Genomic DNA, 26,459 nt, shown 5'->3' with positions numbered 1-26,459 from the left:
CCCGCCCGCCCGCCCCCCCCCCACCCCGGCTCTGCCCCCAGGCCCACTGGAAAGTCCCATAGTCCTTAGCTCTCCTTTAAGACAAGTCACCTGGGAAAAGCGGGTTGCAAACAAGGGGGCAATCTAGAAAGGCAGCGACCTCAGCTGAGACCCCACCATCAGGGCAGGGGTGGCTTTGGGTGCTGTGCGCTCACCATGCCCCGAAGCCCAGCAGCAGCTCCCAGTACAAACCTAAAGATGCTGGGCCAATGTGGGTCTCCACCCTTCGGGAAGCAAACAACTCTTTCACAGGGTCATACACCACATGTCCATTATACCATTTACATTACGATTCATAACCGTAGCACAATTACAGTTATGAAGCAGCAATAAAAATTTTATGGTTGGGGTCGCCACAACATGGGGAACGGTATTAAAGGGTAGCAGCAGTAGGAAGGTTGAGAATAGGAGTCTTGGGAGGCCTGAAGGCAGCCTCGCTACCTGCCTGGCCTTCTATGTGTTTTACTTGGCCTCTCTGAGCCTCATGGGATTAAAGAGCTCCCGACCGGATCCCGAGAGGGAATCCCATGACCACGAGGGGCAGGGGGAGGGACCTCTAACGTCTCCGCCCCTGTCTACTTACTTCTCCGGCTGCCCACCCTCTCTCTGCTCCGCCCACCGCCTGCGAGGGAACTCAGATCTGGCAGCCACACTGTTTTTTTCCCCTGTCCCCTGGCCTTAGCTTTCAGCAGGGACCCCAGCAGGCGGGACATAAATTTCCCACCACCCCGAAGAGCCCCATTAGCAAAGCCATGCAAATGCTAAGCGGTTCCCAGAGCAGTCCCAGACGGGAAACTCGCCTTCCTCTGACATTTGGAAAGTTCACGTTTTCAAAATAAAGGCACGTGAAAGCAGAGGAGGCACTGTATCACTTCCATCAAGGGCTTGGCAACTCCTTCCGTGCCCTTGGCCTTCACTTCCCTTTTGAAGGGCCCAGGGCCTCTGTGGAGGAACCCACAGTGGGAGGTGGGAGTCGCCCTTTCTCCAGGCCTGCTGCCTGCTCGGTAGTCCCTCCTGTCTCCTGCTCACTCCTTCATGTGTTCTTCCTCCCATCAGGCTAATTGGGCACCAAGTGTACACCCTTCCTAGGATGTGTCAAACCCATAGCATTTTCTAGAAGAACACCAGCCCCAAGAAGGGCCACTGGGTGCCAGAGAAAGTGGAACAAGCCAGGTCCCAGGTGGGGGTGCCTCAGGGTAAAAGGGCAGCCTGGGTCCCAGAAGAGGCACAGAAAGGCCAAGTTGTTCCTAATACAGCCTCGGAGGCTGCCCTTCAGCTTATAGCTAGGAGTTCTGGGACTCAGAGAGGGCTCCGTCTTGCCCAAGGAAACACAGAGCGGCTTCTAGACACTACTCTCAAATGGTCTCTGGTATTTGCACTTTAAAACAGAAGCTGTCTTCTCTAGGCCATGTTCCTTGGTCCTAACTGGGGCTTCAGTGCCAGGGCCACAGCCTCACCCGGGCAGCAGTTGGGGACCCCCCACCCCCATCCCTTCCTGCCACAGACAGGCCCGCTACCACATGCGTGGGCCACATGGCTCCCTTGGCCCCCACCTGCCTCTGCTAGGCCACCACTCTCCTCAAGGCCCCCATCCCACACCTATGCTTCCATCCCAGCCAGGGGAGGGAGGGTGGGCTGGGGATCATACAAGCCCACCCACACCATTGCTGTGGGTCTTCCACACAGCCTGGCTTCCTGAGCCTTCGGGAAGGCAGGCCCTCAGTCCCACGCTCCTTGCCTTCCTTTGGGCACTTACACAAGTACCCACCTTCCCCTTCATGTCCCACCCGCCTCTTGGCAAACTCCCCTTTGCTCTCTTCCCTCTGAGCCTCTCACATGCTGTTCCCTCTGCCTGGATGCTCTTCCCCATCCTCCCAACTTCTGCAGGTCTCAATGGAGACCTTGCCTCCTCCAGAAATCCCTCCTTGGCCTCTCCAGACAAGCTAGACACCTCCTCCTCCTCTTCCTCCTCTTCTTCCTCTTCCTCCTCCTCCTCCTCTTCCTCCTCCTCCTCCTCCTCCTCCTCCTCCTCCTCCTCCTCTTCTTCTTCTTCTTCTTCTTTTTTCGAGACAAGGTTTCTCTGTAGCTTTAGTGCCTGTCCTGGAACTAGCTCTGGTAGACCAGGCTGGTCTTGAACTCACAGAGATCCGCCTGCCTCTGGCTCCCGAGTGCTGGGTTTAAAGGTGTGCACCACCACCTCTTCATTATCCTCACTGATGGAACTAACACATTAATCCTAGTTAAATTACTGTGCTATTCTCCGGGTCCCCCAGTACAAGGAGAGCTCTAACATCACTCTTCCCGTGGTCCCCTACATCCTACTCCGGGCTCTGCACCTCCAGGAGTACTTTCCTCTTTCCTCATCTCTCTGGACCCTTAGCTGACTCATCCCGCCTTGGGGGTGGAGGGGTGGGGAACTAGCATGGCTAGGAGCAGCTGAGGAGCTAAGACAGTTGCTGGGCTGAGTGGTGACATGCCCCCAGGACAGCCCTGTCTCTCTGCCTGTCTGACGGTGTTACCTCCTTGAGAAAAGATGCTCCCAGAGTTGACAGCTGAAGGACCCTGTCCACTCCAATCTGTCTGACCCCTGCCTCTCCATGTTCCCCGGTCCTATGTGACAGGACTCTGCCAGACTGCCACCTCCTCCAGGAAGCCTTCCCAATTGCCCTGCCCTTGTGCCTCCCCTGGGAGTTCCTCCAGACTCTTCAACAGACACAGAAGCATTGAACTTTTCTGCTTGCTTTTCCCTGGATCCCTGATTTTCCAGGGAAGTTGGTGGCGTCACTGACAGCCCATGCCCCTGCTCCACGACAGCCCTGGTGCTTGGGTGGGCACAGAACAGGCAGCCCTGGAGGAACCAATGAATGAGTGGGTGGGCACACTCAGAGCAAAGCAGAAAGACTACAGCCTGGGCACCTGTTACGGTCCCCCACATCCATGCCCACAGCAGACCCCAGTTCTTTCCCCATGTTCTTGGAACTGCATGTAGAGCAAGGGAAAATTGAGGTGCAGGCACGTGGCTGGGCTCATTCATTGTGCAGGTAGGGAAACTGAGGCGTGGCTCTGCCCAAGAGATCTCAATGTGTCAGACCCGAGTCCTGGGTTCCTCCCAGGCATCCAGGACAGGACCCTGGGCTGGGCTGTGAAGCACCTTTCCCCTCTGGGGTGCTGGACTCCAAGCCCCAACAGGCTGCACTGCACCAAGCTGTCAGGAGGGATCAGCAGCCCCAGCATCTCCCCAGATTTAATTAACGAGTCTTTCATCTCAGGTCCGGGAGGAGTCAGCTATCTTCTGTCTCCTTAATTAACGTTCATTAAGCAAATCAGGCTTTGCTCCCTCCTCCTTGCCTGGAAGGTTTTAACCCTTGGTAGGTGGGCTTTGGGAGGGGAGCCAGGACAACACTGGGTGCTGTGTAGGCACCTAAGCAACCCCACCCCCCAACACAGATGGGGATGAACCCGCCCATCAGCACCTCCAGCCCTACCCAGCTTCCTTTGGGACAGTATAAGCATGCTGTCACTTCAGAACCGTACACGCCCTTGCCTAGATCAGAGTCCTTCTTGTCTCAGTCCATCCCTTCACCAGCCCAGCCTCGCCTCCCTTGCTCCCTACACTCCCATACATTGTCCCTCCCCACTCCTGCTCTTTAAGGCACAAAAGTCCTGTGCACACAGTCCCTTTCCTGCCCAGGTTGCTGCTCCCAGAGAGAGACCAGACAAAACTCTCCTGGAGGACAGGGTTCAAAGTTAGCAAGCCACGTGAATTCAGAAACTGGTGCATGCACGGCCCTTGCAGGGGCATGTGGCCTTGGAATGGGGGTTGGGGCTTTCATCCAGGGCTTAGAGACTGGCCTCAGAGTTCCAGGCTAGAGGGAGATAGGCCATGTGACCTGAAGCATCTGCAGGTTTAGAGTTACGTTGGGGGTTTGGGGTCCTGGCTTTGGGGTCAGACACTGGCCCATCCCAGAGGCTCCTTTTGGGGACCCTGGGCCTTGGGTATGCTAGGCATGCGCTCTGCTACTGAGCCGCTCTGCAGCCCTTCCATACCTCATCTTTACAGAATGGCACAGGGGAGGACTCCCCCCCACACCAGAGGAGTGAATGTGTGAGTTGGCACAGAGTAGACTTCCTACCGCCACCAAGGGCTGAGTGTGGGGGTTGGCACAGGGTGGACCCCCCACTCCCCAAGGGGTGAGCATGGGGGTTGGCACAGGGTAGACCACCTTCCAGAGGACTGAACGTGGAGGTTGCACAGGGGTGAACGTGTGAGTGAATCCTGAACGCACTGAAATGGTAGCAGCACAGGCTCCTTGATGGACATGTGGCCATGCCTGTGCACAGGAGGCACACTGAACTGTGTCCATCCCAAACCCTCTCCTAAGAAGAGCCAACCATATGGAAGGGAGGAACTTGGCCTCTTACTGTCCTGACATGCCACTTCCCCATTAAAGGCCCCAGTTCCCGCTTGGTACAGATAGACCCAGACCTCAGGGATTTTACAGGGATCCCAAGACTCTGAGAGTTGGACAAGTCTCTGCTTGGACAGAGACTCCCCAAAATTTGTGGTGAGTGTGGGAGTGAGTGTCTGTCCTGGATAGTGGGGTGAAAGATAGTTGGAGCCCTGGCTCTGCCCCATCCTGCTGTGTGTTCCTGGGAGCCACTCCTGTCTCCAAGGCCCTCTGGAGTTGTTTGCCCAGTTACAGGACTGTACCAGGCTGTACATACCTGCCATGTGGGCCCTCGGTGGCAAGGGACAGGTCTGGAGGAGAATGAGGCAGGCAACCTTCCCGGGACTTTATTCCCTTCTCAGGCCTGATTGACTGATTACTGGTCAACTCCACACAGCGATGCAACCCTGGGCTACCATGTTTTAGGCCTCTAGGGGGCCAGAGAGGCCTGTCCCTGTACTACAGCCAATGTCGCCACCTGGTGGTTGACATTGTACAGCTTGGGGATTCAGGAGAAAGGAAAGTAGGGACTCTTGGGTGTCCCTTAGGACCTCCACTGAGGTCACCACCCAGGGCAGGGGTGCTGGCCCAGTTGGTGATCATCCAGTTGGCCCTGAAAGGGGCCATCACCTCTAGATCAGGCTCCCAAACCAGCCTGGAATGTTGTGCATTCCTCAAACACGCCCTGGATGCTGTCGGGTACAGGCATCCTCTTTGATGGTCTTTCCCTGCTCATCCCGTCAGGATCGGGGTTGGGGGCGGCTACCAAGCAACCCAGCCTGCTGGGATGGAGAGCAGGTCCTGGTGATGGGACGAGGCTGAAGCAGGTGCCATGGTAACAGTCCCACACCATGCCATGAACTTGTCTTTGTCCTATACAGGGACTGCAGGCTGGGTGCTTTCAAGAGGCAAGAGTCAAATGTACCTCACCCCGGTGTCCCCAAGACCTGCACAGTGAAGGTGGGCAGAGGGTGGTGCTTGCCTGAGCCCAGTCTAGCCAGCTCCCAGGGTCATGGAGCTCTCTCTTAGCGATGTATGTAGAGTAGGATCTTGGCTTCACTGTAGGGATCATTGTCAATGATCTGGGCTCTGAGCTGCACGTATTGCTCCAATGTTTAGGTATTTCTGATGGAGCCTAATTTATGTGCTCAAGTAAAGGTTGGAGGGACCTGAGGGGCTGCCACATAGGACATTGCTCCCAGGGAAGCTGCTGCCGTAATAGTGCAAGCACCTCCGCTGGCTCTGATTGAAACCACCCCCTCCCTGGGCCTGGGAATCAGGAAGCTAAGGCTATGGCTAGCACATAGGGGCCTCAACGTAGACTGTAGAGCTGAAACATAAAAGGCAAACCCTCCCTTCCCTGGGATCTCCTGTGTACCAGAACATTCCGTCAGAAGGGCAAATGACAGCCCCAGGGATGCTGGCTGCAAAGACAGCTGGGCAGAGAAGATTTGGGGGCAGTCTTAGTGGGACAGAGGCTCTGGCCTCTGCCACAGCCACTTGAGCGGTAAAGAAAGGACCCAAATATCAAGTGGCTAATGGCTTCTGTGTCATGCAGCGTGGATCCCTCGCCTACTCAGTCTCTCAAGCAAATCAGCAAAAGCTCCATAGGTTGAACTGAGAGAGTCACTAAGAACCTCACCCAAGTCAAGTCTCTGACTGAGAGTTACTAGGGGTGTGGAGGCGGGGTCGGCTCTGCTCTGCAGCCAGGGGCAAAGGGCACTGGCCTCCCCAGTCTGCCATTTCCACAACACTGTCTCCAGCTCACCCCTTCCTGTGGGTCCAGCCCACACAGGCCACCCGAGTGTTACTCAGAGGGGCAGATCTGATCCGTCTTCATCCTATAATTATGTACAGACTCTACAGGGCTTTTTCCACCAGCTGTTCATGCAAGGAACCCCTGTGACCCCGGTATCCATCCGGGCGAAGAAGGAAGCCCCAGAGGCAGGCAGCACAAGGTCCTCACCACAGGTTCACACTCGTGCCTGACCCCAAGAGAACCATATCCCTAACCCTGACCCTCACGTCCATGCAGGGCTGGAGGCTTGCTTCGTCTCTCCACCCCTAGGCCTGATAGTGTCCAGCTCAGGGGGATGTCCCTATCATGGGGTCATTTTGTTTCACTGTCTACAAGGGCCCTTAGCTGCCTTGGGAAGGACATAGGCTTGGTGGAGAGAAGGGGAGCCTCTGCTGATGAGAGGGAGCTCCCTTGAAAAGTCCCAGTTGGATAAATAAATATATCAACTTTGGGAGAAGAGAAGCCAGATGCGGCGGCCACTTTTGAAGTAGAAATGCGGGCAGGTATGAAAGGAAACTCCCAGAGGTCATTCTGCCAGGTGAAGAAGACCGGTGCTTGCCTTGCCCTTCAGCTCATGAGCAAGGCTCACGTGCAAGGCTTCCATAGAAAAGTCCCACTGGCAGAATGAAGAAGTGTCTCGCCAAAGCCATTTCGCAGAGGGAACCGCGGACCAGGCTTACAGTACGGGTCCGCAGCCCAACCAAAACAAGCAGGCACTCCCGGGCACGTCCAGCAGGTGGGGGTGAGCACGAAGGGACTGAGGTCGGACGGTGGGGTGTCGCCTGCGTGGGTCCCGCCCTCAGATGCCGTCGGGTCCCGCCTGCAAGGGAGGGCTACTGGGCCAGTGGAGCGCAGAGGGGCCGAGTGCCGAATGCCGCGCAGAGTGGACCGCGGCACAGCCCGGAGCCGGGCGCGGGCCATGGCTGTGTCCGGGGTCCTGTCCCACCTGGCAACGGTGGCGTCGGTGGTGCTGGTGACGCTGGTGATGCTAGAGGCGCATTGCGCGGCGGGTGCGGGCATGGGCTCTTGCTACGACGACGCGGGTCGCGCACAGCGCTGTCTGCCTGAGTTCGAGAATGCGGCTTTCGGCCGACGGGTCGAGGCCTCGCACACGTGCGGACGGCCCCCAGAGAACTTCTGCCCGCACGTGGGGGTGCCAGGCGCGGGACCACAGTGCCAGCGCTGCGACGATGCTGACCCCCAGCTCCGCCACGACGCCTCCTACCTCACTGACTTCCACAGCCCCGATGACAGCACCTGGTGGCAGAGCCCATCCATGGCCTTCGGGGTGCAGTACCCCACCTCGGTTAACCTTACCCTGCGCCTAGGTAAGCATGTGTCCCCTGTCACCTTGTCCCCATTCCATGGAGACCCAGTCAGAGGAGGAGGACTGTGCAGCTGGGGCGGGGTGCAGGATACCAGCCTGAGGGGTGCCTCTAAGGGCAGGAGAAAGCCCCCCTCAGCTTTGGCAGAACCGTGGAACTGGGTGCAGCAACAATTCCCAGGAAGGACAGTTAGGGAGGTGGAGGTGGGGGAGACACCTCCATGGATGACCTGGTCCAGGCAGGGACTCCCAATCTGTTCAGCTTCAAAGACCAAGTGAACCTCCAAGGTTGTGAGCACTCTGGGGCAACTGCCACCACACCCTGGGCAGGACAAACAGTTTCTTCCTGCCACTGGATAGTTACCTGAAGCATTTGGTGTAGCCCCTCTGCCTTCCCCATGATTTGCCCCACCCAGCCTGAGCCAAGGTGAGGTAGCATTAGACCCCTGGACGTGGAAACCCAGGGCCCCACTTCCACCCTGAAGCTGAAATATTCTCTGACCACTCCAAGCTCAGAGGAGTCCAATGTCCTTCTTGGGTTCCTTGCTATGTCCTGGACACTGTACAAATCTTACAAAGTTTTGATAACTTGGATTGGGTATTTTCATAACTCATTTTGGCACTAAACCTGACCTGAGGCTTTATAGACTTTGTGTATCCGAGTAAGAGCCAATATTCATACATCTTGCTGCTGAAATCTCATTTGAGTACAGCCTACAGCCCCAGAATGAAGCCCGTTAGGAAAGCGCTCCGTCCCTTAGCTATATACACCCTCATAATAATACCTCGGAGAAGCCCTGAATTCCAAAACACACCTGGAGCCGAGTTTGGATACCAGATGGTGAACGAACTATGTTCCCGTGAAAACCTGGAAGCTCAGAGAGGTTAAGTGCTTTGTGCACAGACACACAGCTGCTAAGTAACAGTCAGGACACAAACATTCCTGTGCCACAGAGGTCAGAATGTAAACTTGGCATGTGCTGGACCACTCATGACTAAGCTGGTCCTCCCTAGACATGGGTGGCAAAGCCTTGGCAAGGGCTGAGAAACAGCCTCATCCTCAGAAAAGAGTGGTGGGAAGGATATTTAACCCCTTCAGCAGCGCGGGCAGGCACATTCCTCTTGTACCCCAAACCCGTTTCCAACGGGTGACGACATGGTCTCTCTGGTGGAACTTGGATGAGGTGGGGTCTGCCCAGACAGGAAGCAGGAAGTTAGGGGAGTTGGTTGATGAGGCTGGCAAGACCCCAAGGCCATGAGAGGAATCTGGGGCAGGGTGGGGGACTGTGAGGGAGACACAGTGTTCCCTAACAAAGGCTGTCACATGTGCCCATGAAATCCAGATGCCAAGGAGAGGGCTCAGGCCTCAGACATGGGGGCGGGGGACAGAGTGGGAAATCCTGCGTTTGCCTTAAGGGGCAGCCCTGTTCACAGCAGTGCTTGTGCTATGCCTGATAAATGCTCCTGCAACCTTTAAATGCTTCAGCCAGATGCCTCCGGGCAGCTCAGATCCTGGACCGCTAGAGTGAGCAAAGATGCCACGCACTCATACATGGTACAAGGCACATACATCGGGTGGGTCCTCCCCTAGGGCAGCGTTCCTCCCATCCTGCTGGACAGCACCAAGCTTATAGGTGGAAGGCCAAAAGAGTTTGTACCATGAATGAATGAAGGAATGAGTGAATGAATGACAGTGTCACACTGCATGCTGGCTCCGAAAGGGGGACAGGGTAGCAACCTTGCAATGGGACTTTGGACTCAGGCAAAGCACAGCCACTACTGGGAAGCTGGGACTCCGTGTTGCACCTCAGTTTCCCTGCCTGTACTGAGGGACAAGAGGGAGGCTGGGGTAGTGACTCAGTTGGTAGCGTGTTTGCCTAGCATGTACGGGCCTGGATTTGATCCCCAGCACTAAATGATACTGACAGTACCCAGGAGGTATAGGCAGGAGAATTAAGGAGTAGGTTAGCCTTGCCCTGTCTCAAAAAAATAGTTGCTGCCTCTGAGGCCAGTACTGCAGTGACAGGCGATCATGTTGGAGCCCTCACGACCCTCATGGTGGGGCCTGAGGCCCGTGGGTGGGCTCTGTATCAGGGAATAAGAGCTCACCCTGTCCCACAAGACATCTGGACCCAGGACCTGACTGTGATGGCCTAGTTGGAGGCTGGGTGTCTTAATTTTGCTGCAGCTAATTCATGGACTCATGAGATCCAGGGATCAAAAGTCCCCTGGCCATTGGCTGAGGTGGGCTGGTGACACTCCATCAGTCTGCTGCCTCTGTCTGATAGGTCTCCTTCCCTTCCATCAAGGCCCCAGGGAGGGGCAAGCAGAAGGCAGCTCTGGTCAGGGTCTCCTGGAGGGGGTGAGGGTGAGGAGTGGGAGAAGAGGAGGCGGAGGTCAGCTAGGGATGAAGGTCACAGCGTTCCCAGCTCCCCGCAGCTCCTGACATCTGGTCCAGATCCTGTCCCGCAGTTGCTGCTGAGCCGGGTCTTCCTGCCTGGGATGAAAGGCCACAGTGGGGATGGTGAGGTTGGCGGCTTCCCTGAGGCCTGGAGAAGACAGCAGGGCTGGGGTGAGGGGTGGGTGGGGAGAGGAGGAAATACAGGGACACGGGGTGACAGACTGTTCAAGGACCAATTAGTGATTATGACTGCACCAAGGACACTTTGGCCAGCGCTTCAGCCAGGTTGAATTTATTCTTCACATATGGGGAAACTGAGGCTCTGAGGATAAGGTCAGTTGTTCAGGGTCACACAGGGAAAAGAATGGCTCAACTCCAGAACTCCGAGGCTGGCCCTGAGCTTTCTTTGCCTCCACTTTTGGTGTCCTCTTGTCTTGGATTGTCATGACTCTCCCAGGACCCATATAAAGGTGCGGCTGGGTCCCAAACCCCCAGATGGAAGGGGAAGTAGCCAAATAGGCCACTGACACCCACCTGCCTGGTACTTAGGGAGCCTACGCCCTTGGTTCTTGGTCATAAGAATACAGCTATACCCATGACTGCGGACCAGCCATAAGACACCATGGGAAGAATCAGAGCTCCGAGAACACACATGAGGCATAGAAGCCTCAGCTGGGGCAGGGGGTCAGCACCGGTCTTTCAAGGCCTGAAGGTACTAAGAGTTAAGAGAAGCCAGAACACCCCAGATCCGAGGGATCAGACAGAGGCCGCTCCGTAGATCTGGACTCTCCAAGCCTAGATGACCCTAGAGGAGAGGAGAAGAGCGTGGAGGTTAGGCAACCACAGTGAAGGGTCTGGCTCAGAATGGGTGCAGGGACCCCCCAGAAGCCCCAAGACTTCGGAGTCTCCTGAGTTTCGGCTCAGTTTTGCCTCCTACGGAGTGGGTGGTATGTTTGCCTTGGCTAGGACCGGAGCCTGGGGACAGAGTCCTCAATCCACCTCCTCAGGGGATTTGACTGGAATGCTAGGCCCCAGGCAGGTCAAGAGTCAAGGCAGTGGTCTTGGATGGCCTCCCTCCACCCACAGAAGTGGCCCTGGGCCCAGCTGGCCTTGCCCCCAGTCCTCAGGTCCTCCCACAAGGATCCAGGAGCTGCAAAGGTGGAATGTCCTGCAAGGGGGGAGGAGTAAGTGGCTTCCCAGTCTCCCAGGATCCCTTTCCACCTTATCTGTTCTGACTATGACCGTGGCTCTCTCCAGGCCACAAAAAGGGCCACGACTCTGCTCTTCCTTCCTGCGGGCCTTGCTGTAAACACCCTCACGTCTTTTCAACTTCTGGTAACCCAGCCTAGCTCATTAGCCAGTGGACACCCACTAGATGCCAGATCCCAATCCCCGGGGATGTGGCAGAGAGCCTGTCTGTCCACTCAGCTTAGGGTGCCCTCCTCGCTGGGCCTGCACTCACCTGCCTTCCTGCCTTGGCCCTGTTTGCCACCATCCCCAGCTCTGAGCTGCCATGGAGAGGAGGAGCGCCCTTGTTTTAATAGCTTCACCCCACACCCTGCTCAGGCTTCTTGGTCAGTGTTAGTCGTGAGTACCCGGAATAACTCAACAGTGGCTGAAGTTCACTCGTGAGCCTGCTGCTCAAGAGCCTCGCAGACATCCGTTTGCTTCGCCCTCAAATAGTTACGCACATTTTGCAGACAGGGAAACCGAGGCACAACACTGACCTACCCAGTTATCAAGAGAGAAGTCAGGCAGTGGGTCAGTGAGTCTCCAGCGCCCAGTGTTCTCTGCCAGAGCAGGGGAGGGTGCTAGTGGAGAAATGTTGAGTGAAAGTCGGCCCTTCTAGAGGCATTGCTGAAGTCTTCCAAAACACGGCCTCCTCCCCGCCTGGCCCGGGCCCTTCTGAGGCCAGCCAGCCCCTCCCCCACCTAATGGCCTGACTTCACAGACTAGAATCATGATCACCCTCTGAGATGACCCTCCCTCTCCCAAAAGCAGCACTCATCTTGGTCCAGCTCTGCACCCGAGCCCTAGACTGGATCATTTAAATAGCTTCCTTGGGCCTCATGCACAGGCCAGGAGCAAAGGCCCCTGCAGTGCTCCCTCCCAGTGGTCAGGCTTAGCACAGCTCAGCTGCGTGAGGACCATCTCCACAGTGCAGGCTTACACAGCCCAGAAATGAAGCAGAGAGATGTGTGCTACAACAGGAACGAACACTGAAGCTATGTGCTAGTCACAAGGCAGCACATACTTCATGATTCTACTTCTAGAAGGTACTTAGAGCTGTCGGATTCATAGAGGCAGAAAGTAGAACAGGGCTCTGAGGGGTTGGGGAGAGAAAGGAAAGCAAGTGTTTAAGTGGACAGTGTTGGTGACTGAATAGATGCATAAACCACTTAATACTGTGGACTGCATGCTCAGAAACCGTGGACTGCATGCTCAGAAACCGTGGACTGCACACTCAGAAACCATGGACTGCTTGCTCAGGAACCGTGGACTGCATGCTAAGAAACCGTGGACTGCACGCTAAGAAACCGTGGACTGCACGCTCAGAAACCGTGGACTGCACGCTAAGAAATCATGGACTGCATGCTCAGAAACCGTGGACGGCATGCTCAGAAACCATGGACTGCACACTCAGAAATGGCTAGGAGCATGTGCTTTGTTTTATATACTTTTTTTAAAAGAAAAGCTCCACCCGCCACTCCCCCATGTACTTAGGCAAGTATTTTCAAGTCAACACCCTCTTCAGCCCCAAGACTTGCTGTTTCCCAAAGTGTTCAGTCCCTCTCTGGATTCCTCATTAGGCCTTCTCTCCACCAGTCCCTCTGCCCTTCCTCTGTTTATTGCGTATGTTTATTTATGTCCGGCTGTGGTTTGGATGCCCATCCCCCTTCTTTATAAACTTGTATCCTGTAGACGCCAGCGATCACAGCTGGGACCGGACTTCAGAATGTTTCTTGACACAAAGCCTTATGCAATCACCAATTAGAGAAAACCTGTTTCCTCTCCAAGCTAGACAACAGACTTGTCAATCCTGACGTGTGTTAGGTGAGGGGCAGAGGTGGGAGGGCCGGTATGGGGCCAGGCCGGGTTCAATCTGGTTCCTGTGGCCTGTGGATTGTGATCTCAGAGGGACCCCAGTTCCTCACTGGGATTCCAATTGCCCAGGACTGCCAAAAGCTGGCTTGAGAAATGAAGTACTTGACAGTGGACGTCAGGACCTGGGGCTCAGGCCTGGGATTGCCCTCCCCCTAGAAGTGACTCCCAGTGGCAGGTATCAGCCTGGCCTGCCCATGTGTTTCAGCTCAAATCTTGCTGCCCCCTCTGGCGCCACCCCACTCCCCATCCCGGATCCCCAGATGGCTGTAATTAAAGTTTGCTTTGCTTCCATCTTCTCAAAATAAGCCTGGCCTACCCACCAGGTCAGTACCGGATGCAGACCAGCTTGGTTATTGGCTGTCCCGTGTCTCGACAGGCTTAATGCCCCAGCCGATGGGGTAGATGTGCCTTAGCACCTGGTACTTGACTGAGGGGCCCCGTCAGCCACTACATCTTCAGGTGCCAAATCCTGGGAGCAAATCTCTGCATCTCCATGAGCATCTTTATCCCTTTTCTGGAAACCCTGTCTCCTGGGCACCCAGGGAGCCCGGGGGCAGGGTAGCTGGCTCTGTATAACCTTTCTGAGGGCCTGAGGACCAAGAGAGATCTGACTGTTTTCTGTGTAGAGATGGCCCCTTCTCTCTGAGCTGTAGGCTTCTCATTAGTGGAGTACATAGCACAGTGGGACTGGAGCATCAGACAGTAGGCAGGTGTGTGCACCCGGCACATAGTAGGTGCTCAGTGCAGTCAGCTGAGCCGGGAAGCACGGGACTGCTTCCACGGGACTGTTGACTGTAACGAAATAGTCCCGCACTAGCTCAGAATGTAATAGACATGGGTTAAATTAAGATGTAAGGGTTAGTTAATAAGAAGCCTAAGCTAATAGGCCAAGCAGTGTTTTAATTAATACAGTTTCTGTGTGATTATTTTGGGCCTGGGTCTCCAGGAAACCAATGAGTGGTCTCTGCCTACAGAAGTAGTGAGGGAGTTGGAGAGAACATATTTTTTTGTTTGTTTTTGTTTTTCGAGACAGGGCTTCTCTGCAGCTTTGGAGCCTTTCCTGGAACTAGCTCTCATAGACCAGGCTGGTTTCGAACTCACAGAGATCCGCCTGCCTCTGCCTCCCGAGTGCTGGGATTAAAGGCGTGCATCACCACCGCCAGGCTGGGAAAACAACATTTGAGGTAGAGGGACAGTACACTGGGTGGCCTAGAGCTGAGGTACAAAACCATCATCCTGGAATGACTCTGGCCCCCGGAGCTCACAGGAGCCTGGGTGGCTGTGGGTCTAATGCCCGTCAATCGTATATTGGGGCCATTTCCTTTCCCTGCTTTTCAGGCTGCCTTCCTCACAGAGCAGGCTGGAGTTGCTCTTCTAATTAACTCTCCAACAAACCATCCCGCTGGGCCCTCTGATGTTGCCTCAGCACCTCTCACCTCCTGGCTCGGCAAGGAAGGGACCACGACGTTCCCCAGCGCAGACGCCACGCTTGCTCTCATGCAATACCAGTGACCCTCTTTTTCCGAGGGCAGCCTCCCTGGCAGCCACCTTTGAAGTGTCTTCTGGCTCCCTCCTGGGAAGCGTCTGACTGCTCATTGTTTACCGGGTTTGCAGCACCTGTGTCCGCCCTGGTGGGTGCACATCTGGGCTGGCGTCCCAGTTGGAGAGCCAGCCAGGCACCACCTGACCTTGCCTAGGCCCCTGCCCACCCCCCAATGAAGGGCTCAGAAGCCCGATGCCAACTGCGCTGCCACGGAAATTTAGAAAACATCTTAAAACGGAACCTGGCAAGGCGGTTGCTTTTTAAAAAGTTTCGTAAAGCTGGGTTCTCTCCAATTTTAAATTAGAACAAGCTTCAGGAAAGAAAATTGGGAAAAACAGAGGGAAACCGAAGGAGGAACAGTTGTGCTGAGTTCCGAGGACAAACATGCTCGCCAATTAGACGGCTGTCTTCGGGGGCCCGTGCCTTTTGTTTGGTTTTTCCGAGACAGTCCCAGGCAGCCCAGCCGGCCTTCAACTCCCTGCATAGCCAAGGACGGCTTTGAACTCACGACTCTCCTGCCTCCACCTCCTGAGTGCTGAGGTGACAGGCATACACCACCGCACCTGACTGGGACCTAGTCTTTTAATTTTTTTTTTCAAATAATTTCTGTGTGTAGTTTCTGTGTGTGTGCACACGAGGTCGACTTGGGGTGTTGTTCCTCAGTGGCCGTCTACTTTGTTCCTTGAGGCAGGCTCTCCCACAGGAGTTGGGGCTCAAGGATTCAAGTAGGCTGACTGGCCAGTGAGCCCCAGGGTTATCCTGTGCCCTCCCTACACCCAGTTCTTTATGCTAAGGATTCTAACTCAGGCCCTGGGGCTCTCCGTCAGGGTCTCCTTTATGACCCCGCACAGTGCCTTGGGTCTTTTCTTCTTTACCGTTTTTGACTCTAACTTTCCTGGGTGTCTTCCACTCTGCTGACGATCTCGGGCTTTGGTCACAGTGAGAACTGCTGTCCTGGAGGTCCCTTTAGCTATTTCTTCAGATCCTCAGTTTTCCCAAGTCTATAAAATGCCTTGATGATTGGTCTGCGCTTTTAGGCCATGACCCCCCCACCCACGAAGGCCTTTTTTTGTCAGTTGCTGGGAATATTCCTGCGGCTCCTCATCCCTGTCACCAGACTGCTTCCCAAAGGGACAGTATATTCACTCTAAATTTTCCTTTTGTTGTGGGGAAATACACATGGCTTAGGAGTGGATCCACTTTTAAGTGTGTGCAGTTTGGGGTCACACATTCCCCCTGCTCTGAAGCTGTACTGAGGGCTTTCAACTTAAGAAACAGAGTAAGCTGCCCTCCTCCAGTCCCTGCAACCCCCTTATAAAATGGTTATTTTTTTAAAAAAAAATATTTGTTTTACTGTTTAATTATGCATATGCGTGCAAATATCTGTGTGTGGGTATGTACACAGGAGCGAAGGTGCCGAGGAGGCCAGAGAGGCTGTTGAGTCCCTTGGCGCTAGAGTTACGGGCAGTTGTGAGGCCCAGTGTTGGGAATTCTAGTACTCTGTGAGAGCCAAATACCAGGCCCTGTACTACTGGCGCGCGCGCGCGCACGCGTGTATGTGTGTGTGTGTTGTGTGTATATGTGGTGTGTATGTGTATATGGTTTGTGTGCGGGGTGTGGTTGTGTGTATGTGGTGAGTATGTGTGTGTGTGTGGTGTGTAGGTATGTGTGGTGCATGTGGGGAGTGTGGGGGATGTGAGAGTGTGGGAGTGTGTGTGGTGTGTATGTTTGGTGGGTGGTGTGGGTGGTGTGTGAATGTGTTTATGGTATGTATGTCATGTTGTGTGGTGTGTGTATGTGATGTATGTATGTGTGGTGTGTGTGATATGTATATGTGAGGGTGTGTGTATGTATGTAGTGTGCGTATGTGGTATGTATGATGTGTAGTGTGTGTGTGCATGTGTACATATGGAAGTCAGAGCAGGTCAACAAGTGTCTTCCTTTATCATTTTCTACTTTGTGCCTTTCGACAGGGTCCCTCACTGAACCGAAAGCTTGCTGTTAGGCTAGGCTGGCTGGCACTAAGTGCTTGGGGTCTGCCTGTCTTTGCCCTCCCCTATTCCCATCCATTCCATTCTGGGGTTACAGGTACTTGCAGCCCTGCTTGACTTTACACAGGTGATGAGATTTGAACTTGAGTCTTCACGCTTGCCGAGCGGGTGCTGCTATCTACTGAGCCGCCCTCCAGCCCCTCCCGGCACTGTCTCTGTGTGTGCGATGCCAGGCATGTTGGCAGTGTTGATCTGATTTGACACGCTCCTTCCATCTAGCACCACACCCTCAGGGCTTGACTGTACTTTCAGGGGTCAGGTTGTCCCACTTTCCCAAGCTGAACAGCTGCCCCTCGCATGGCTGGGCCATCTGTGTGACATGTGCTTGGCTGTCCTCCACCGTGGGTGCTGTGAACACAGACGCACATGTGTCTTCCTTGATGCCTGCCTCAGCTTTTTTAGGATATGTCACTCTGAGCCTGCCAGGCTGTCGGGTAAGACTGGCTTCCGCATTTCTAGTGACCTGCTCCTGTTAGCCACAGCGGCGGCATTTATTAACACTTACCATGCACAGAGTGGCCTCTAGGTTGTCACCAACACTTGCTATTGCCTGGTGTGAGTGGTGTGTGTGTGTGTGTGTGTGTGTGTGTATGGGTGTGTGTGGTGTGTGCGTGGGGTGTGTGTGGTGTGTGCATGATGTGTGTGTGTGTGGTGTGTTGAGCGTGTGGTCTGTGCATGTGGTGTATGTGGTGTGCGGTATGTGTGGTATACATATGTGGTGTGTGAGTTGTGTGCGTGTGGGTGTGTGCGTGGGGTGTGTGCGTGGGGTGTGTGTGGTGTGTGCATGGGGTGTGTGTGTGTGGTGTGTTGAGCGTGTGGTCTGTGCATGTGGTGTATGTGGTGTGCGGTATGTGTGGTATGCATATGTGGTGTGTGTGTTGTGTGTGTTGTGTGCGTGTGGTGTGTGTGTATGTGTGGTGTGTGTAGTGTTTGCATGTGCATGTACAGTGTGTGTGGTATTCTGTGTGGTGTGTGCATGTGTGTGTACGCGTGTGCACGTGAATGCGAAGGGCGCAGCTCAGTGGTACCGAGCTTGCTTAGCTGATGGGAAGGGCTGGCTTTGCCTCCCATCCCTTGAAAGGAAAAGTGAACAGGTTCACGTGCGCACCATGTTTCCTCCAGGCCCCACCCCGAAATCCAGCTCCCCTTAGCAATCATTTCACTATTCCACAGTTTCACCCTGACATGCAAACACTGCTAACCTGTTTCCTGCTGCGGCTTGGCTGTTTCTGGGCGCTCAGCGTAAGTGAGGTCAACTAGCAGGTTCTTCTGTTCTACCGGCTTTGGCATCACCTCTCTGCGGCCATGACTGGGTGGCGCATTGAGACGTCGCTCCTTGTTGCCTAGTCGGTGGGCATCTGGGCCGTCCTTGAGCTGCCATGGACATGCACATCTGAGTCTTCGTGGGTCACACGGCTGCTTTTGTGACTGGAATTCTTGGGTTATATACCAACCCTGTTCAGCATGCTGGCCTGACACCAGCTTGCTTCCCAAAGTGCCATTCCATCCGTACCACCAGTTATGGGGGCCTCACTTACCACACACCCTCCATGATACTTAGTGCTAGTCTTTATTTTAATTAATTCATTAATTAACTAAGTATTTGATTTACTTATTGAGCAAAAGCATTCTACACTGCTGGTCAGGGTATAATGGCTCAGATTCTCATTCAAAGGGGTGAGGTGAATGGAGGTGGATAAAAAACGGACAAGTAGCCCTCCCCATGTTCCGCTGATTGCATCAGCAATCGATGGTGGCGCTCCTGCCCACAGCTCCAGGGAGTTTCTGCTCCCCGCCCGCACCCCCCCCCCCCTCATTCCAGGGCTGTGCACCCATTCCCTTCTATAAGAGGGTCTGCATCTGCCTGGTTGCAGGGAAGGCCTACGAGATCACCTACGTGAGACTGAGGTTCCATACCAGTCGGCCCGAGAGCTTTGCTATCTACAAGCGCACACACACCAGTGGACCCTGGGAGCCCTACCAATACTACAGTGCCTCCTGCCAGAAAACCTATGGCCGTCCTGAGGGTCACTCCCTGTGGCCGGGTGAGGATGAGAGGGTGGCCTTCTGCACCTCTGAGTTCAGCGACATCTCCCCCTTGAACGGGGGCAACATTGCCTTCTCCACCCTGGAAGGCCGTCCCAGTGCCTACAACTTTGAGGAGAGCCCTGTGCTGCAGGTCAGTGGGCAACAGGGCCTGGGGAATCATGGGGCGATGGGCAGGCCTAGGATGGGAGACAGCAGGCCAGCCAGAAGAACTAGGATCTGAGAAGCCCTTGGGACCTCCTGGCTCTCAGACCTCAAACCCTACAACCCTTTTCTGGGTGCCTGGTTCTCAGTTCCACTTTTTTACTTTTTATTTTGTTTTGTCTTGTTTTTTGAGGCAGGGTTTCTCTATGTAGCCATGATTGTCCTGAACTCACTCTGTAGACCAGGCTGGCCTTGAACTCAGAGATTGGCCTGCCTCTGCCTCCTGAATGCTGGGATTCAAGGTGTGAGTCCTCACTGCCCCCTGCTATTTATTTATATATTTATATTTTAATGGAAGAGAGCCAGTGTGGCAACTTATTCTTATTCTTGGGATCTCAGCACCTGATAGGCTGGACCAGGGCAGTCACGAGTGGCAGACCCACCTGCAGCCTGCCTGTTTGCCCCAACCGTGTGAGGCTGCCCCAGGGATAACGTGTTCTACTCGGTGGCATAGTCATGGGACTTCCACTGGTGATTCATTTTGTGTCCCTGCCCAGGCCTTGGCTCCCTGGTCCTCAGAGGCCTCAGCATCTCCCAGGGGTCTTTCTGAGAACACAGAGCCCAGGCTACAATGTGGCTTGGAGATTGCATGCTTGCCCAACACGCCCAGGGCCCTAAATTTGACACCAACACCATAAACAAAAAGAAACGCAGGGATCCCTGTCTGCACAGCTCAGTGGGGAGAGCATTTGCCTAGTATGATGGAAGCCCTGGGGTCCCTCCCCAGCCGCATATAATCTGGGAATGGTGGCGCATACCTGTTTAATCCTAGCTCTTAGGAAATGGAGTTCTGGCCATCTTGGGCTACATGTAAGGCCAGTCTGGGATGAATGCAACCCCAACAGAAGAAGAATAAAAGTGGGAGGGAGAAGAAGAAAGGAGGGAGGGGAGGGAAAGGTGGACTTCAGCCTCGCCCCGACCTCACAGCCAGACCTGCCTTCAACAGACCCCTGAAAGCACAGTGACCTTTGCAAATCCCAGCCGCAGGTGACTTGGAGAGTGACAGGGACCCGCAGCCTCAGTGCTGTACAGGCTTCTCAGGACTGAGTCCTGCTGGGGTGAGGAGCAACTGTGCCAGGAGCTCATTTTCCATCCTGACGGCCTGATTGCTAAGCCAGGGGCTCCTGGGCTGAATTAAAATGTTGATTAATATTCAGCCGGAGCCGCCTCTGATTATAACAGCAGGCGGATGGAAATGTCACTCTCCACGTGCATCCCCCACTTCCTCACCACGCGCTTCCACGGGGAAGCTGCTCATCCAGCCCGTCATCAGCAAGTATTTATCAAGAGTCTGCTATGCGCCAGGCGGAGCCCAGGGGCTCTGACTTGTGGGGCTCATGTTCTGGGGTGTCAGTTCTCTGCATATGAGGAATTACAGGGAGAAGGTAGGCAGCCTGTATACAAGGGTCTCAGGTGGGCTGCCTCAGCCGCTGTACACACACACACACACACACACACACACACACACACATGCTTGCACGTGCACACACACATACACACGTGCATACCACTTTTGTGCAGATGCCAGGCCCCAAACCACATGGTTGACATTGCCACCCTCCTCTTTACACCTCAGGGAGCCTCTAACCTGCTGCATTTTACAGATGGGGTCAGAGGCACCAAGGCATTGGGGCTTCTCACCAGAGCCAGACAGCCCCAAGACTGACCCAGGCCTCCTGATTCCTGGCCTCCCCTCAGGATTTGTCTCAGCGGGACCTGTCCCTATGCCCCAGGATCACCTCCACTTCCTGGGAGCAGGATTTCCCAGCGGAGCAGGCCAGGAGCGCTTGCTGATGGTGTCCCTGTCCCCTTCCCCAGGAGTGGGTCACCAGCACTGAGATCCTGATCTCTCTGGATCGGCTCAACACATTTGGAGATGACATCTTCAAGGACCCCAGGGTGCTCCAGTCTTACTACTACGCTGTGTCTGACTTCTCTGTGGGCGGCAGGTAAGGCTGCAAGCGGGCCCAGAACCCGGGGGAGGCCGAGGGACCAGGCCCCATCCTTCTGAGAGCCGCAGAGTTGGTAAGGTGTCTGGTGTGACCCGGATGAGAAGGGGTGAGCAGCACTGAGCAGCACCCAGCCCCTGCCTGCATTGGGGGCCTTGCTGACAGCTCCATTCTGCCTCCACAGACCACCCCACAGGTCCCCACATCACCTAATCCTCACTGGGAAATGAGAAGAAACAATAAGTTCCAACCCCAAACCTGTGGTGTGGAGGACATGAATCCAGCGGCTCTCGATAAATACATCAATGTACACCAGAAAAAAAAAAAAGCCCAGGGTGGCCTCAGTGTCAGCTCTGCAGAACAAATGATGGGGGGACACAAGGCAGTCCAGGGAGAAGCCTCCATGACTGGGAAAGCTGAGCCTGAGAACGGAGAAGACTGTGAGGCTGGAGTGAGGGTGGGGCTATGGGCAGAGTTAATTCCCATCCCTCTGTCGCTAGGGAGTCATCGAAGGCCTCAGAATGTCAAAACACTCAACCCCCGGTTGTTCGTTGATTTCCCCCACTGCTGTGACAAAATGCTTGACAAAGACAGCTCAGGGGAGGGGAGATTGACTTTGGTCCACCAGAGCAGTTTGGGGTCCAGTCCGTCATGATGGGATGGCCCAGTAGCAGGAAGTGAAGCAGGGAGGCATGAAGGCTGGCTCAGTTGACTTCCCACTGTTATCCTCTCTGGGACCCTAACCCAGGGATGGTGCTGCTCACCCTCAGCTGGGTCATCCCTGCTCAGTTAGCCCTCATCTAGAAACTCTAGAGGCACGCCCAGCCCAGAAGGTGACCTAGGCCCCGTCACGTTGACAATATGAGCCGCTGCACCTTGGTATAGCCGTATGGGAAAGGGTGAGAAGCTGAAGGGTGGAGACGGGGTGCTGGGACCATGCAGGCACGGCCAGGGCCAGGAGCCTGGGGTGACAGTTAACTAAGATGAGAAAGTAGCTCCAAGTGTGAGTGAGAGGCTGTGGATGTGGGGAACGGTGAGGATGGCCCCCAGACGCTGAGCTACCACGATTCAGGGGTGCTTGGGTGATGTTAAAGATGGGGAAGTCAGGGAAGAGCCTGTGCCCAATGGCGGGCGCTTTGAGAGGCCTGCTTCATTGAAGACCAGGTGTGAAGGAACCTGAGTGGACTCTGGTGAGGAACTTCAGATGATTTCTCTGCCGTGCGAGTTGGGTCAAGCCTCCCAGCAAGACGCCAAAGACGGTGGCCATGACCCTCCATCTGCTATGCCTGCTGTTCTGCAAGCCAGAACACATCTGGAACCCAGCTGTGGGACCCAGACCACCCTTGGCTCCACAGCTGTCTGTGACGGATGCCTTCAGGAAGGAACAGCTCCTTCCCTTGGGTCAGCTCCCTCTCAGGGATAGAGATGTCACTTGCGAGTTCTCATGACTTCCACCTTCTAAAACCGATTGGTGTTAGACTCAAACCTCCTGGTCACAGTGGGATGTTGCACACCCTGTGCCCTGCCCCTGAGCAAACAGTACCATCCTCCCGTGTCCCCAAATTAGAGAAGGCACAGTGGGGAGCCTGGAAGTGACCAGTCATCTATTACTGCCCTCTGAGGACAGAGGGAAGGTGGGACTTGTCTTTGGGGAACCAGGAAGGGCTCTGGCTTATAGCTTTGCCCCTTGGGTCTTCCACTGTTGTGTCCCGAGCCTGCTTCACCATCTGGGAAGCTGGGGTACAGAGTCCTTCCTACCTCCAAAGACTCATGCATAGTCTGGAACTGTTTGCTCTGTCTGGGACCATCTCAATGCAAGCCAGGAGCAGGCCATGGTGGGCCCTGAGCCACCAAGGATGTTGGCCACAGAGGGTCACTCTCCACCCATTTCTCCACATTGCCCACCCCCAAAAGCCGTTCTTGGTTCTTGCTGAACTCACCCATCTCTTGACCTCGTAGGTGACATGAGAACATAGACCCAGGGCTGCCTACCACAGCTCAGACTCTGGGAACTTCTTGAGAGCTGACGCCCGCACAGGGCACCTCTTTCTTACCCTTTTAGACACAATTGCAGAATTACCTGTCATAACCTTAGTTCCTAAGAACTGACCCTGTGACCACTTGTCCACCCCCACCAGGGGACTGAATTGGCTTCTCCCTGGGTCCCAAGACCCCCTGAGCTGGGACTCCACTCAGGCAGAGACGTTCTGTGGCAGCCACCTACTAGTTGGCAGCCACGGATGGACAGCCTTCCAGGCCTCAGTTTCCCAGACTGCTCAAAGGGGACAGCAGGAGGTTGGTGACGACAGATGTGCTTGCTAGTTAGTTAGTAGTTTGTCAACATAACACAGACTGGAGTCATTTCTTCAACTGAGAAAACAGCTCCCTCAGACTGTCCTGTAGAGAAGTCTCTGAGACATTTTCTTGATTAATGGTTGACGTGGGGGACCCAGCATACTCTGAGTGGCGCCACCCCTGAGTAGGTGGTCCTGGGCAGTATGAGAAAGCAGGCTGGGCAAGTCATGGGGAGCAAGTCTGTAAGCAGCCCTCCTTCATGGCCTTCCTTCAGTTCCTGCCCCCAGGTTCCTGCACTGACTTCCCTTCATGATGGGCTGTGATGGGGATGTGTAAGGTGAAATAAACCCTCTCCTCCCCAAGCTGCTTTTGACTGTGATGTTTATCACAGCAGCAGGAAGCAAACTGGGCAGCAGGGTTCACTCCATGGAGCATTTGGGAAACACCCCCCCGCCAGTGCTCTATTTATAATAATCCCTAGGCATGTAGTCAGGGCTCAGGGATCCCCACACTTGTGCTGCAATCAAGGGGTGCCTGACAGTGACACCCTTGCTCCTCCCAATGTCTGTGCCAACTGTCTCTAGGTCCCCCCTCCTGGTGCTTTCCTCAGGTGCAAATGTAATGGTCACGCCAGTGAGTGCGGCCCCAACGAGGCTGGTCAGCTGGCGTGCCGCTGCCAGCACAACACCACGGGTGTGGACTGCGAGCGTTGTCTGCCCTTCTTCCAGGACCGTCCGTGGGCCCGTGGCACCGCAGAAGACGCCAATGAGTGTCTACGTGAGTGTCCCTCGGGCAGCGGGCTAGTGATGCTTGCTGGGAAACAATCCCCAAACCTCACAGCGGGGCCTGCTCCTGGGTGGGCCTGGCATGCGGTGTGGAGTCCTCAGCTCTGAAGGAGAGTTAAGAGAGGCTGAGGGGAGCATCAGTCCTCCCTCACAAGCCGTTCCTCCAGGACAAGTCCACCCAGGGAGGCGCCTGTGGTCGGAGGGCAGGAAGGTCCCCCAAACCAGACTTAACCCTTTGTTTTAACTGTTCCAACCCTGGCAGCTAATGAAATCCAGTCCTGCCACCCCCACCCACAGGGCTCTGACCCGCCTACCCCAGCCTTTCCCACAGTCCCCCACAGTCCCCAGAAGTCCTTTGATGTTCCAGCTGTGTGTGATGTGGCTCTGCCTGCCTAACCTCAAAGAGACACTGGTAAAGGGAGGAAGGGGCCCTGGAACCTTCTATATGGACGGTGGGAAGGGAGGAGCCTTCCCACAGGGGTGTGTGTACCGCTGCATCCCACTTTCCCTTGTCTGGCCTCGTCTCTCCTCACAGTCCTCTGTTCTGCCTCGGGCTTCATGCATGCAGTGCCTGGAGCCAGACACAGAAGTTCACACATAGCCTCCTGGGCCTGGGCCGCGGTCTGCCTGGGGACCATGGGAAGAAATCAGCTCTGTCCTCGGGACAGACAGCTTTTTCCTATCTGCAGTAGCTGTCCCAGGGGGCAAATGCAGTGCTAAGTTCCTCTTGGCTTGCTGGCCTGCCTCCCCCAGGGAAGCTGCACTGCTGGCTCTCTGCTTGGGCCAAGCCCATGCCTGTTCCTATGGTGGGGGTGTTACATGCCAGACAGCCCACCTGCCATGTCTAATTTCTGTTCTCATAGTCACCAGTCTGGATTTTCATGTTTGACCCATCACCTCTGACTCCTAGCCCAGGCAACCTCTGAGCCCCAAATTATTTTTCTCTCACGTCTCCCGAATCCATTCCACTGTCTCTGGGCATGTCACTCTTCTCATGACTGTCTCTGGCCTCCAGCCTCCTCCACCTACAGAGAAAGGCCTTCAGAGAGTGCCCTCCCCTCATTACACCCCGTCCCCTCCCTGAATATCTGGGCTTCCAGCCTCCTGGCACCTCTGTTTCCTGGCCACCTCGCCACATGCCAGTCACCTCGCGGTATGCCCATCCGCTGCCCATCACATGGCCTGCTGTCCACACCCAGCTTCTTGGCACACACACACACACACACACACCCCAAGCAGACAATGCTTCTCTGGTCCAGACCTTCTCCTCCTGGCCAGCATGGGCTTCCTGCTCCATCATCTCCCATATCCCAACACATTTCTGACTCCCTCCAGGAAGACATCATTTTGGAATACTTGTTATAGGGACCACCTAGTTCTTACAGAGCCCCCTATCTGGGAATATCAGGTGCCTGGGCTCAGTGGACTTGGTCACGCTGAGCCTGCAGGCCATCCTAGACTCTGGCCCTTGGTGTTAACCTCTTCCCGTTGCTTTGACAAAATGCCTGACACAAAGGAAAGGCTTGTTTAGGCTACAGACTGAAGGTGCCATCCCCTCGTGATGGTGGCAGGATTGTGAGGCACTGGTCACGTCACTTGTGCAGCCAGGAAGCAGAGACTGGTCAGTGTTGGTGATCAGCTTGCTCCCAAGCTCCTTTTTCGTTCCAGGACCCCAGCCCAGGGGATGGTGCCACCTATATTTAGGTTGGGTCTCACCATCTCAGCCTAATGTTGAAACCACTGAGAGGTTTGTGGCCTCTGTGATTCTTGGTCTTGTCAGGTTGACAAGATTAACCAAGCACACCCGTCTCTGAGATGCCTGCTCCAGAGAGCAGAGCCCCTCGCCCTGCGGAGCCTGTCATTCATGCACACGACCCTCCATCTCTCACAGCCTGCAACTGCAGTGGGCACTCCTCGGAGTGCACGTTTGACAGGGAGCTCTTCCGGAGCACCGGCCACGGTGGGCACTGCCATCACTGCCGGGACCACACAGCCGGGCCACACTGTGAGCACTGCGAGAGGAACTATTACAGATGGGCCCCGAGGACACCGTGCCAGCCCTGTGACTGTCACCCAGCAGGTGAGCGGCCCAGCATCCCCTTTCCCCATCTCCCATGCTCAGCTCCTCCTGCCTCCACTGCCCTGTGTCCCTCCTCCCCAGGCTCCCTGGGTCTCCAGTGTGACAACTCGGGCACCTGCACCTGCAAGCCCACAGTGACAGGTTGGAAGTGTGACCGTTGCCGGCCCGGGTTCCACTCCCTCAACGAGGGCGGCTGCAGGTGAGGATGTGGGGATGGGTGGCCTGTGTTGACCATGCTGTGTGTTTGTGTTAAATCAGACACAGAAGGGAAGAATGCTAGCTGTCCCCACTCTACACCTTCGCCCCACATGTTCTCATTCATAGCCACCAGACCCCAGACTTACAAGAACTAGAGCTAAAGACATGGGAAGAACTAACCTGCGCAGTGTGG

The 26,459-nt window shown here is 55.1% G+C and overlaps 1 protein-coding gene across 2 annotated transcripts in view; it reads left to right on the top strand.

Annotated features, from left to right (window-relative positions):
- Positions 1 to 7,130: 7,130 nt before the first annotated feature.
- The window catches only part of Lamc3 (laminin subunit gamma 3), a 57,398-nt gene continuing 38,069 nt past the window's right edge, over positions 7,131 to 26,459 (top strand). The window contains exons 1-6 of one of the 2 annotated variants that reach the window (XM_087899776.1): positions 7,131 to 7,613; positions 18,584 to 18,888; positions 20,778 to 20,908; positions 23,814 to 23,980; positions 25,880 to 26,068; positions 26,150 to 26,267. In XM_087899776.1, the coding sequence (XP_087755902.1) occupies positions 7,157 to 7,613; positions 18,584 to 18,888; positions 20,778 to 20,908; positions 23,814 to 23,980; positions 25,880 to 26,068; positions 26,150 to 26,267 (1,367 nt within the window). In that variant the 5' untranslated portion in view covers positions 7,131 to 7,156. The remainder of the gene's footprint in view (positions 7,614 to 18,583; positions 18,889 to 20,777; positions 20,909 to 23,813; positions 23,981 to 25,879; positions 26,069 to 26,149; positions 26,268 to 26,459) is intronic. The other variant, XM_087899774.1, reaches the window with a different exon arrangement.

The sequence above is a fragment of the Myodes glareolus genome, chromosome 21 (genome assembly GCF_982192425.1).
Source record: "Myodes glareolus chromosome 21, mMyoGla1.1, whole genome shotgun sequence".
NCBI lineage: Eukaryota > Metazoa > Chordata > Mammalia > Rodentia > Cricetidae > Myodes > Myodes glareolus.
The sequence above is the reverse complement of the archived record's forward strand: the minus strand, read 5'-3'. Positions and strand labels throughout refer to the sequence as shown.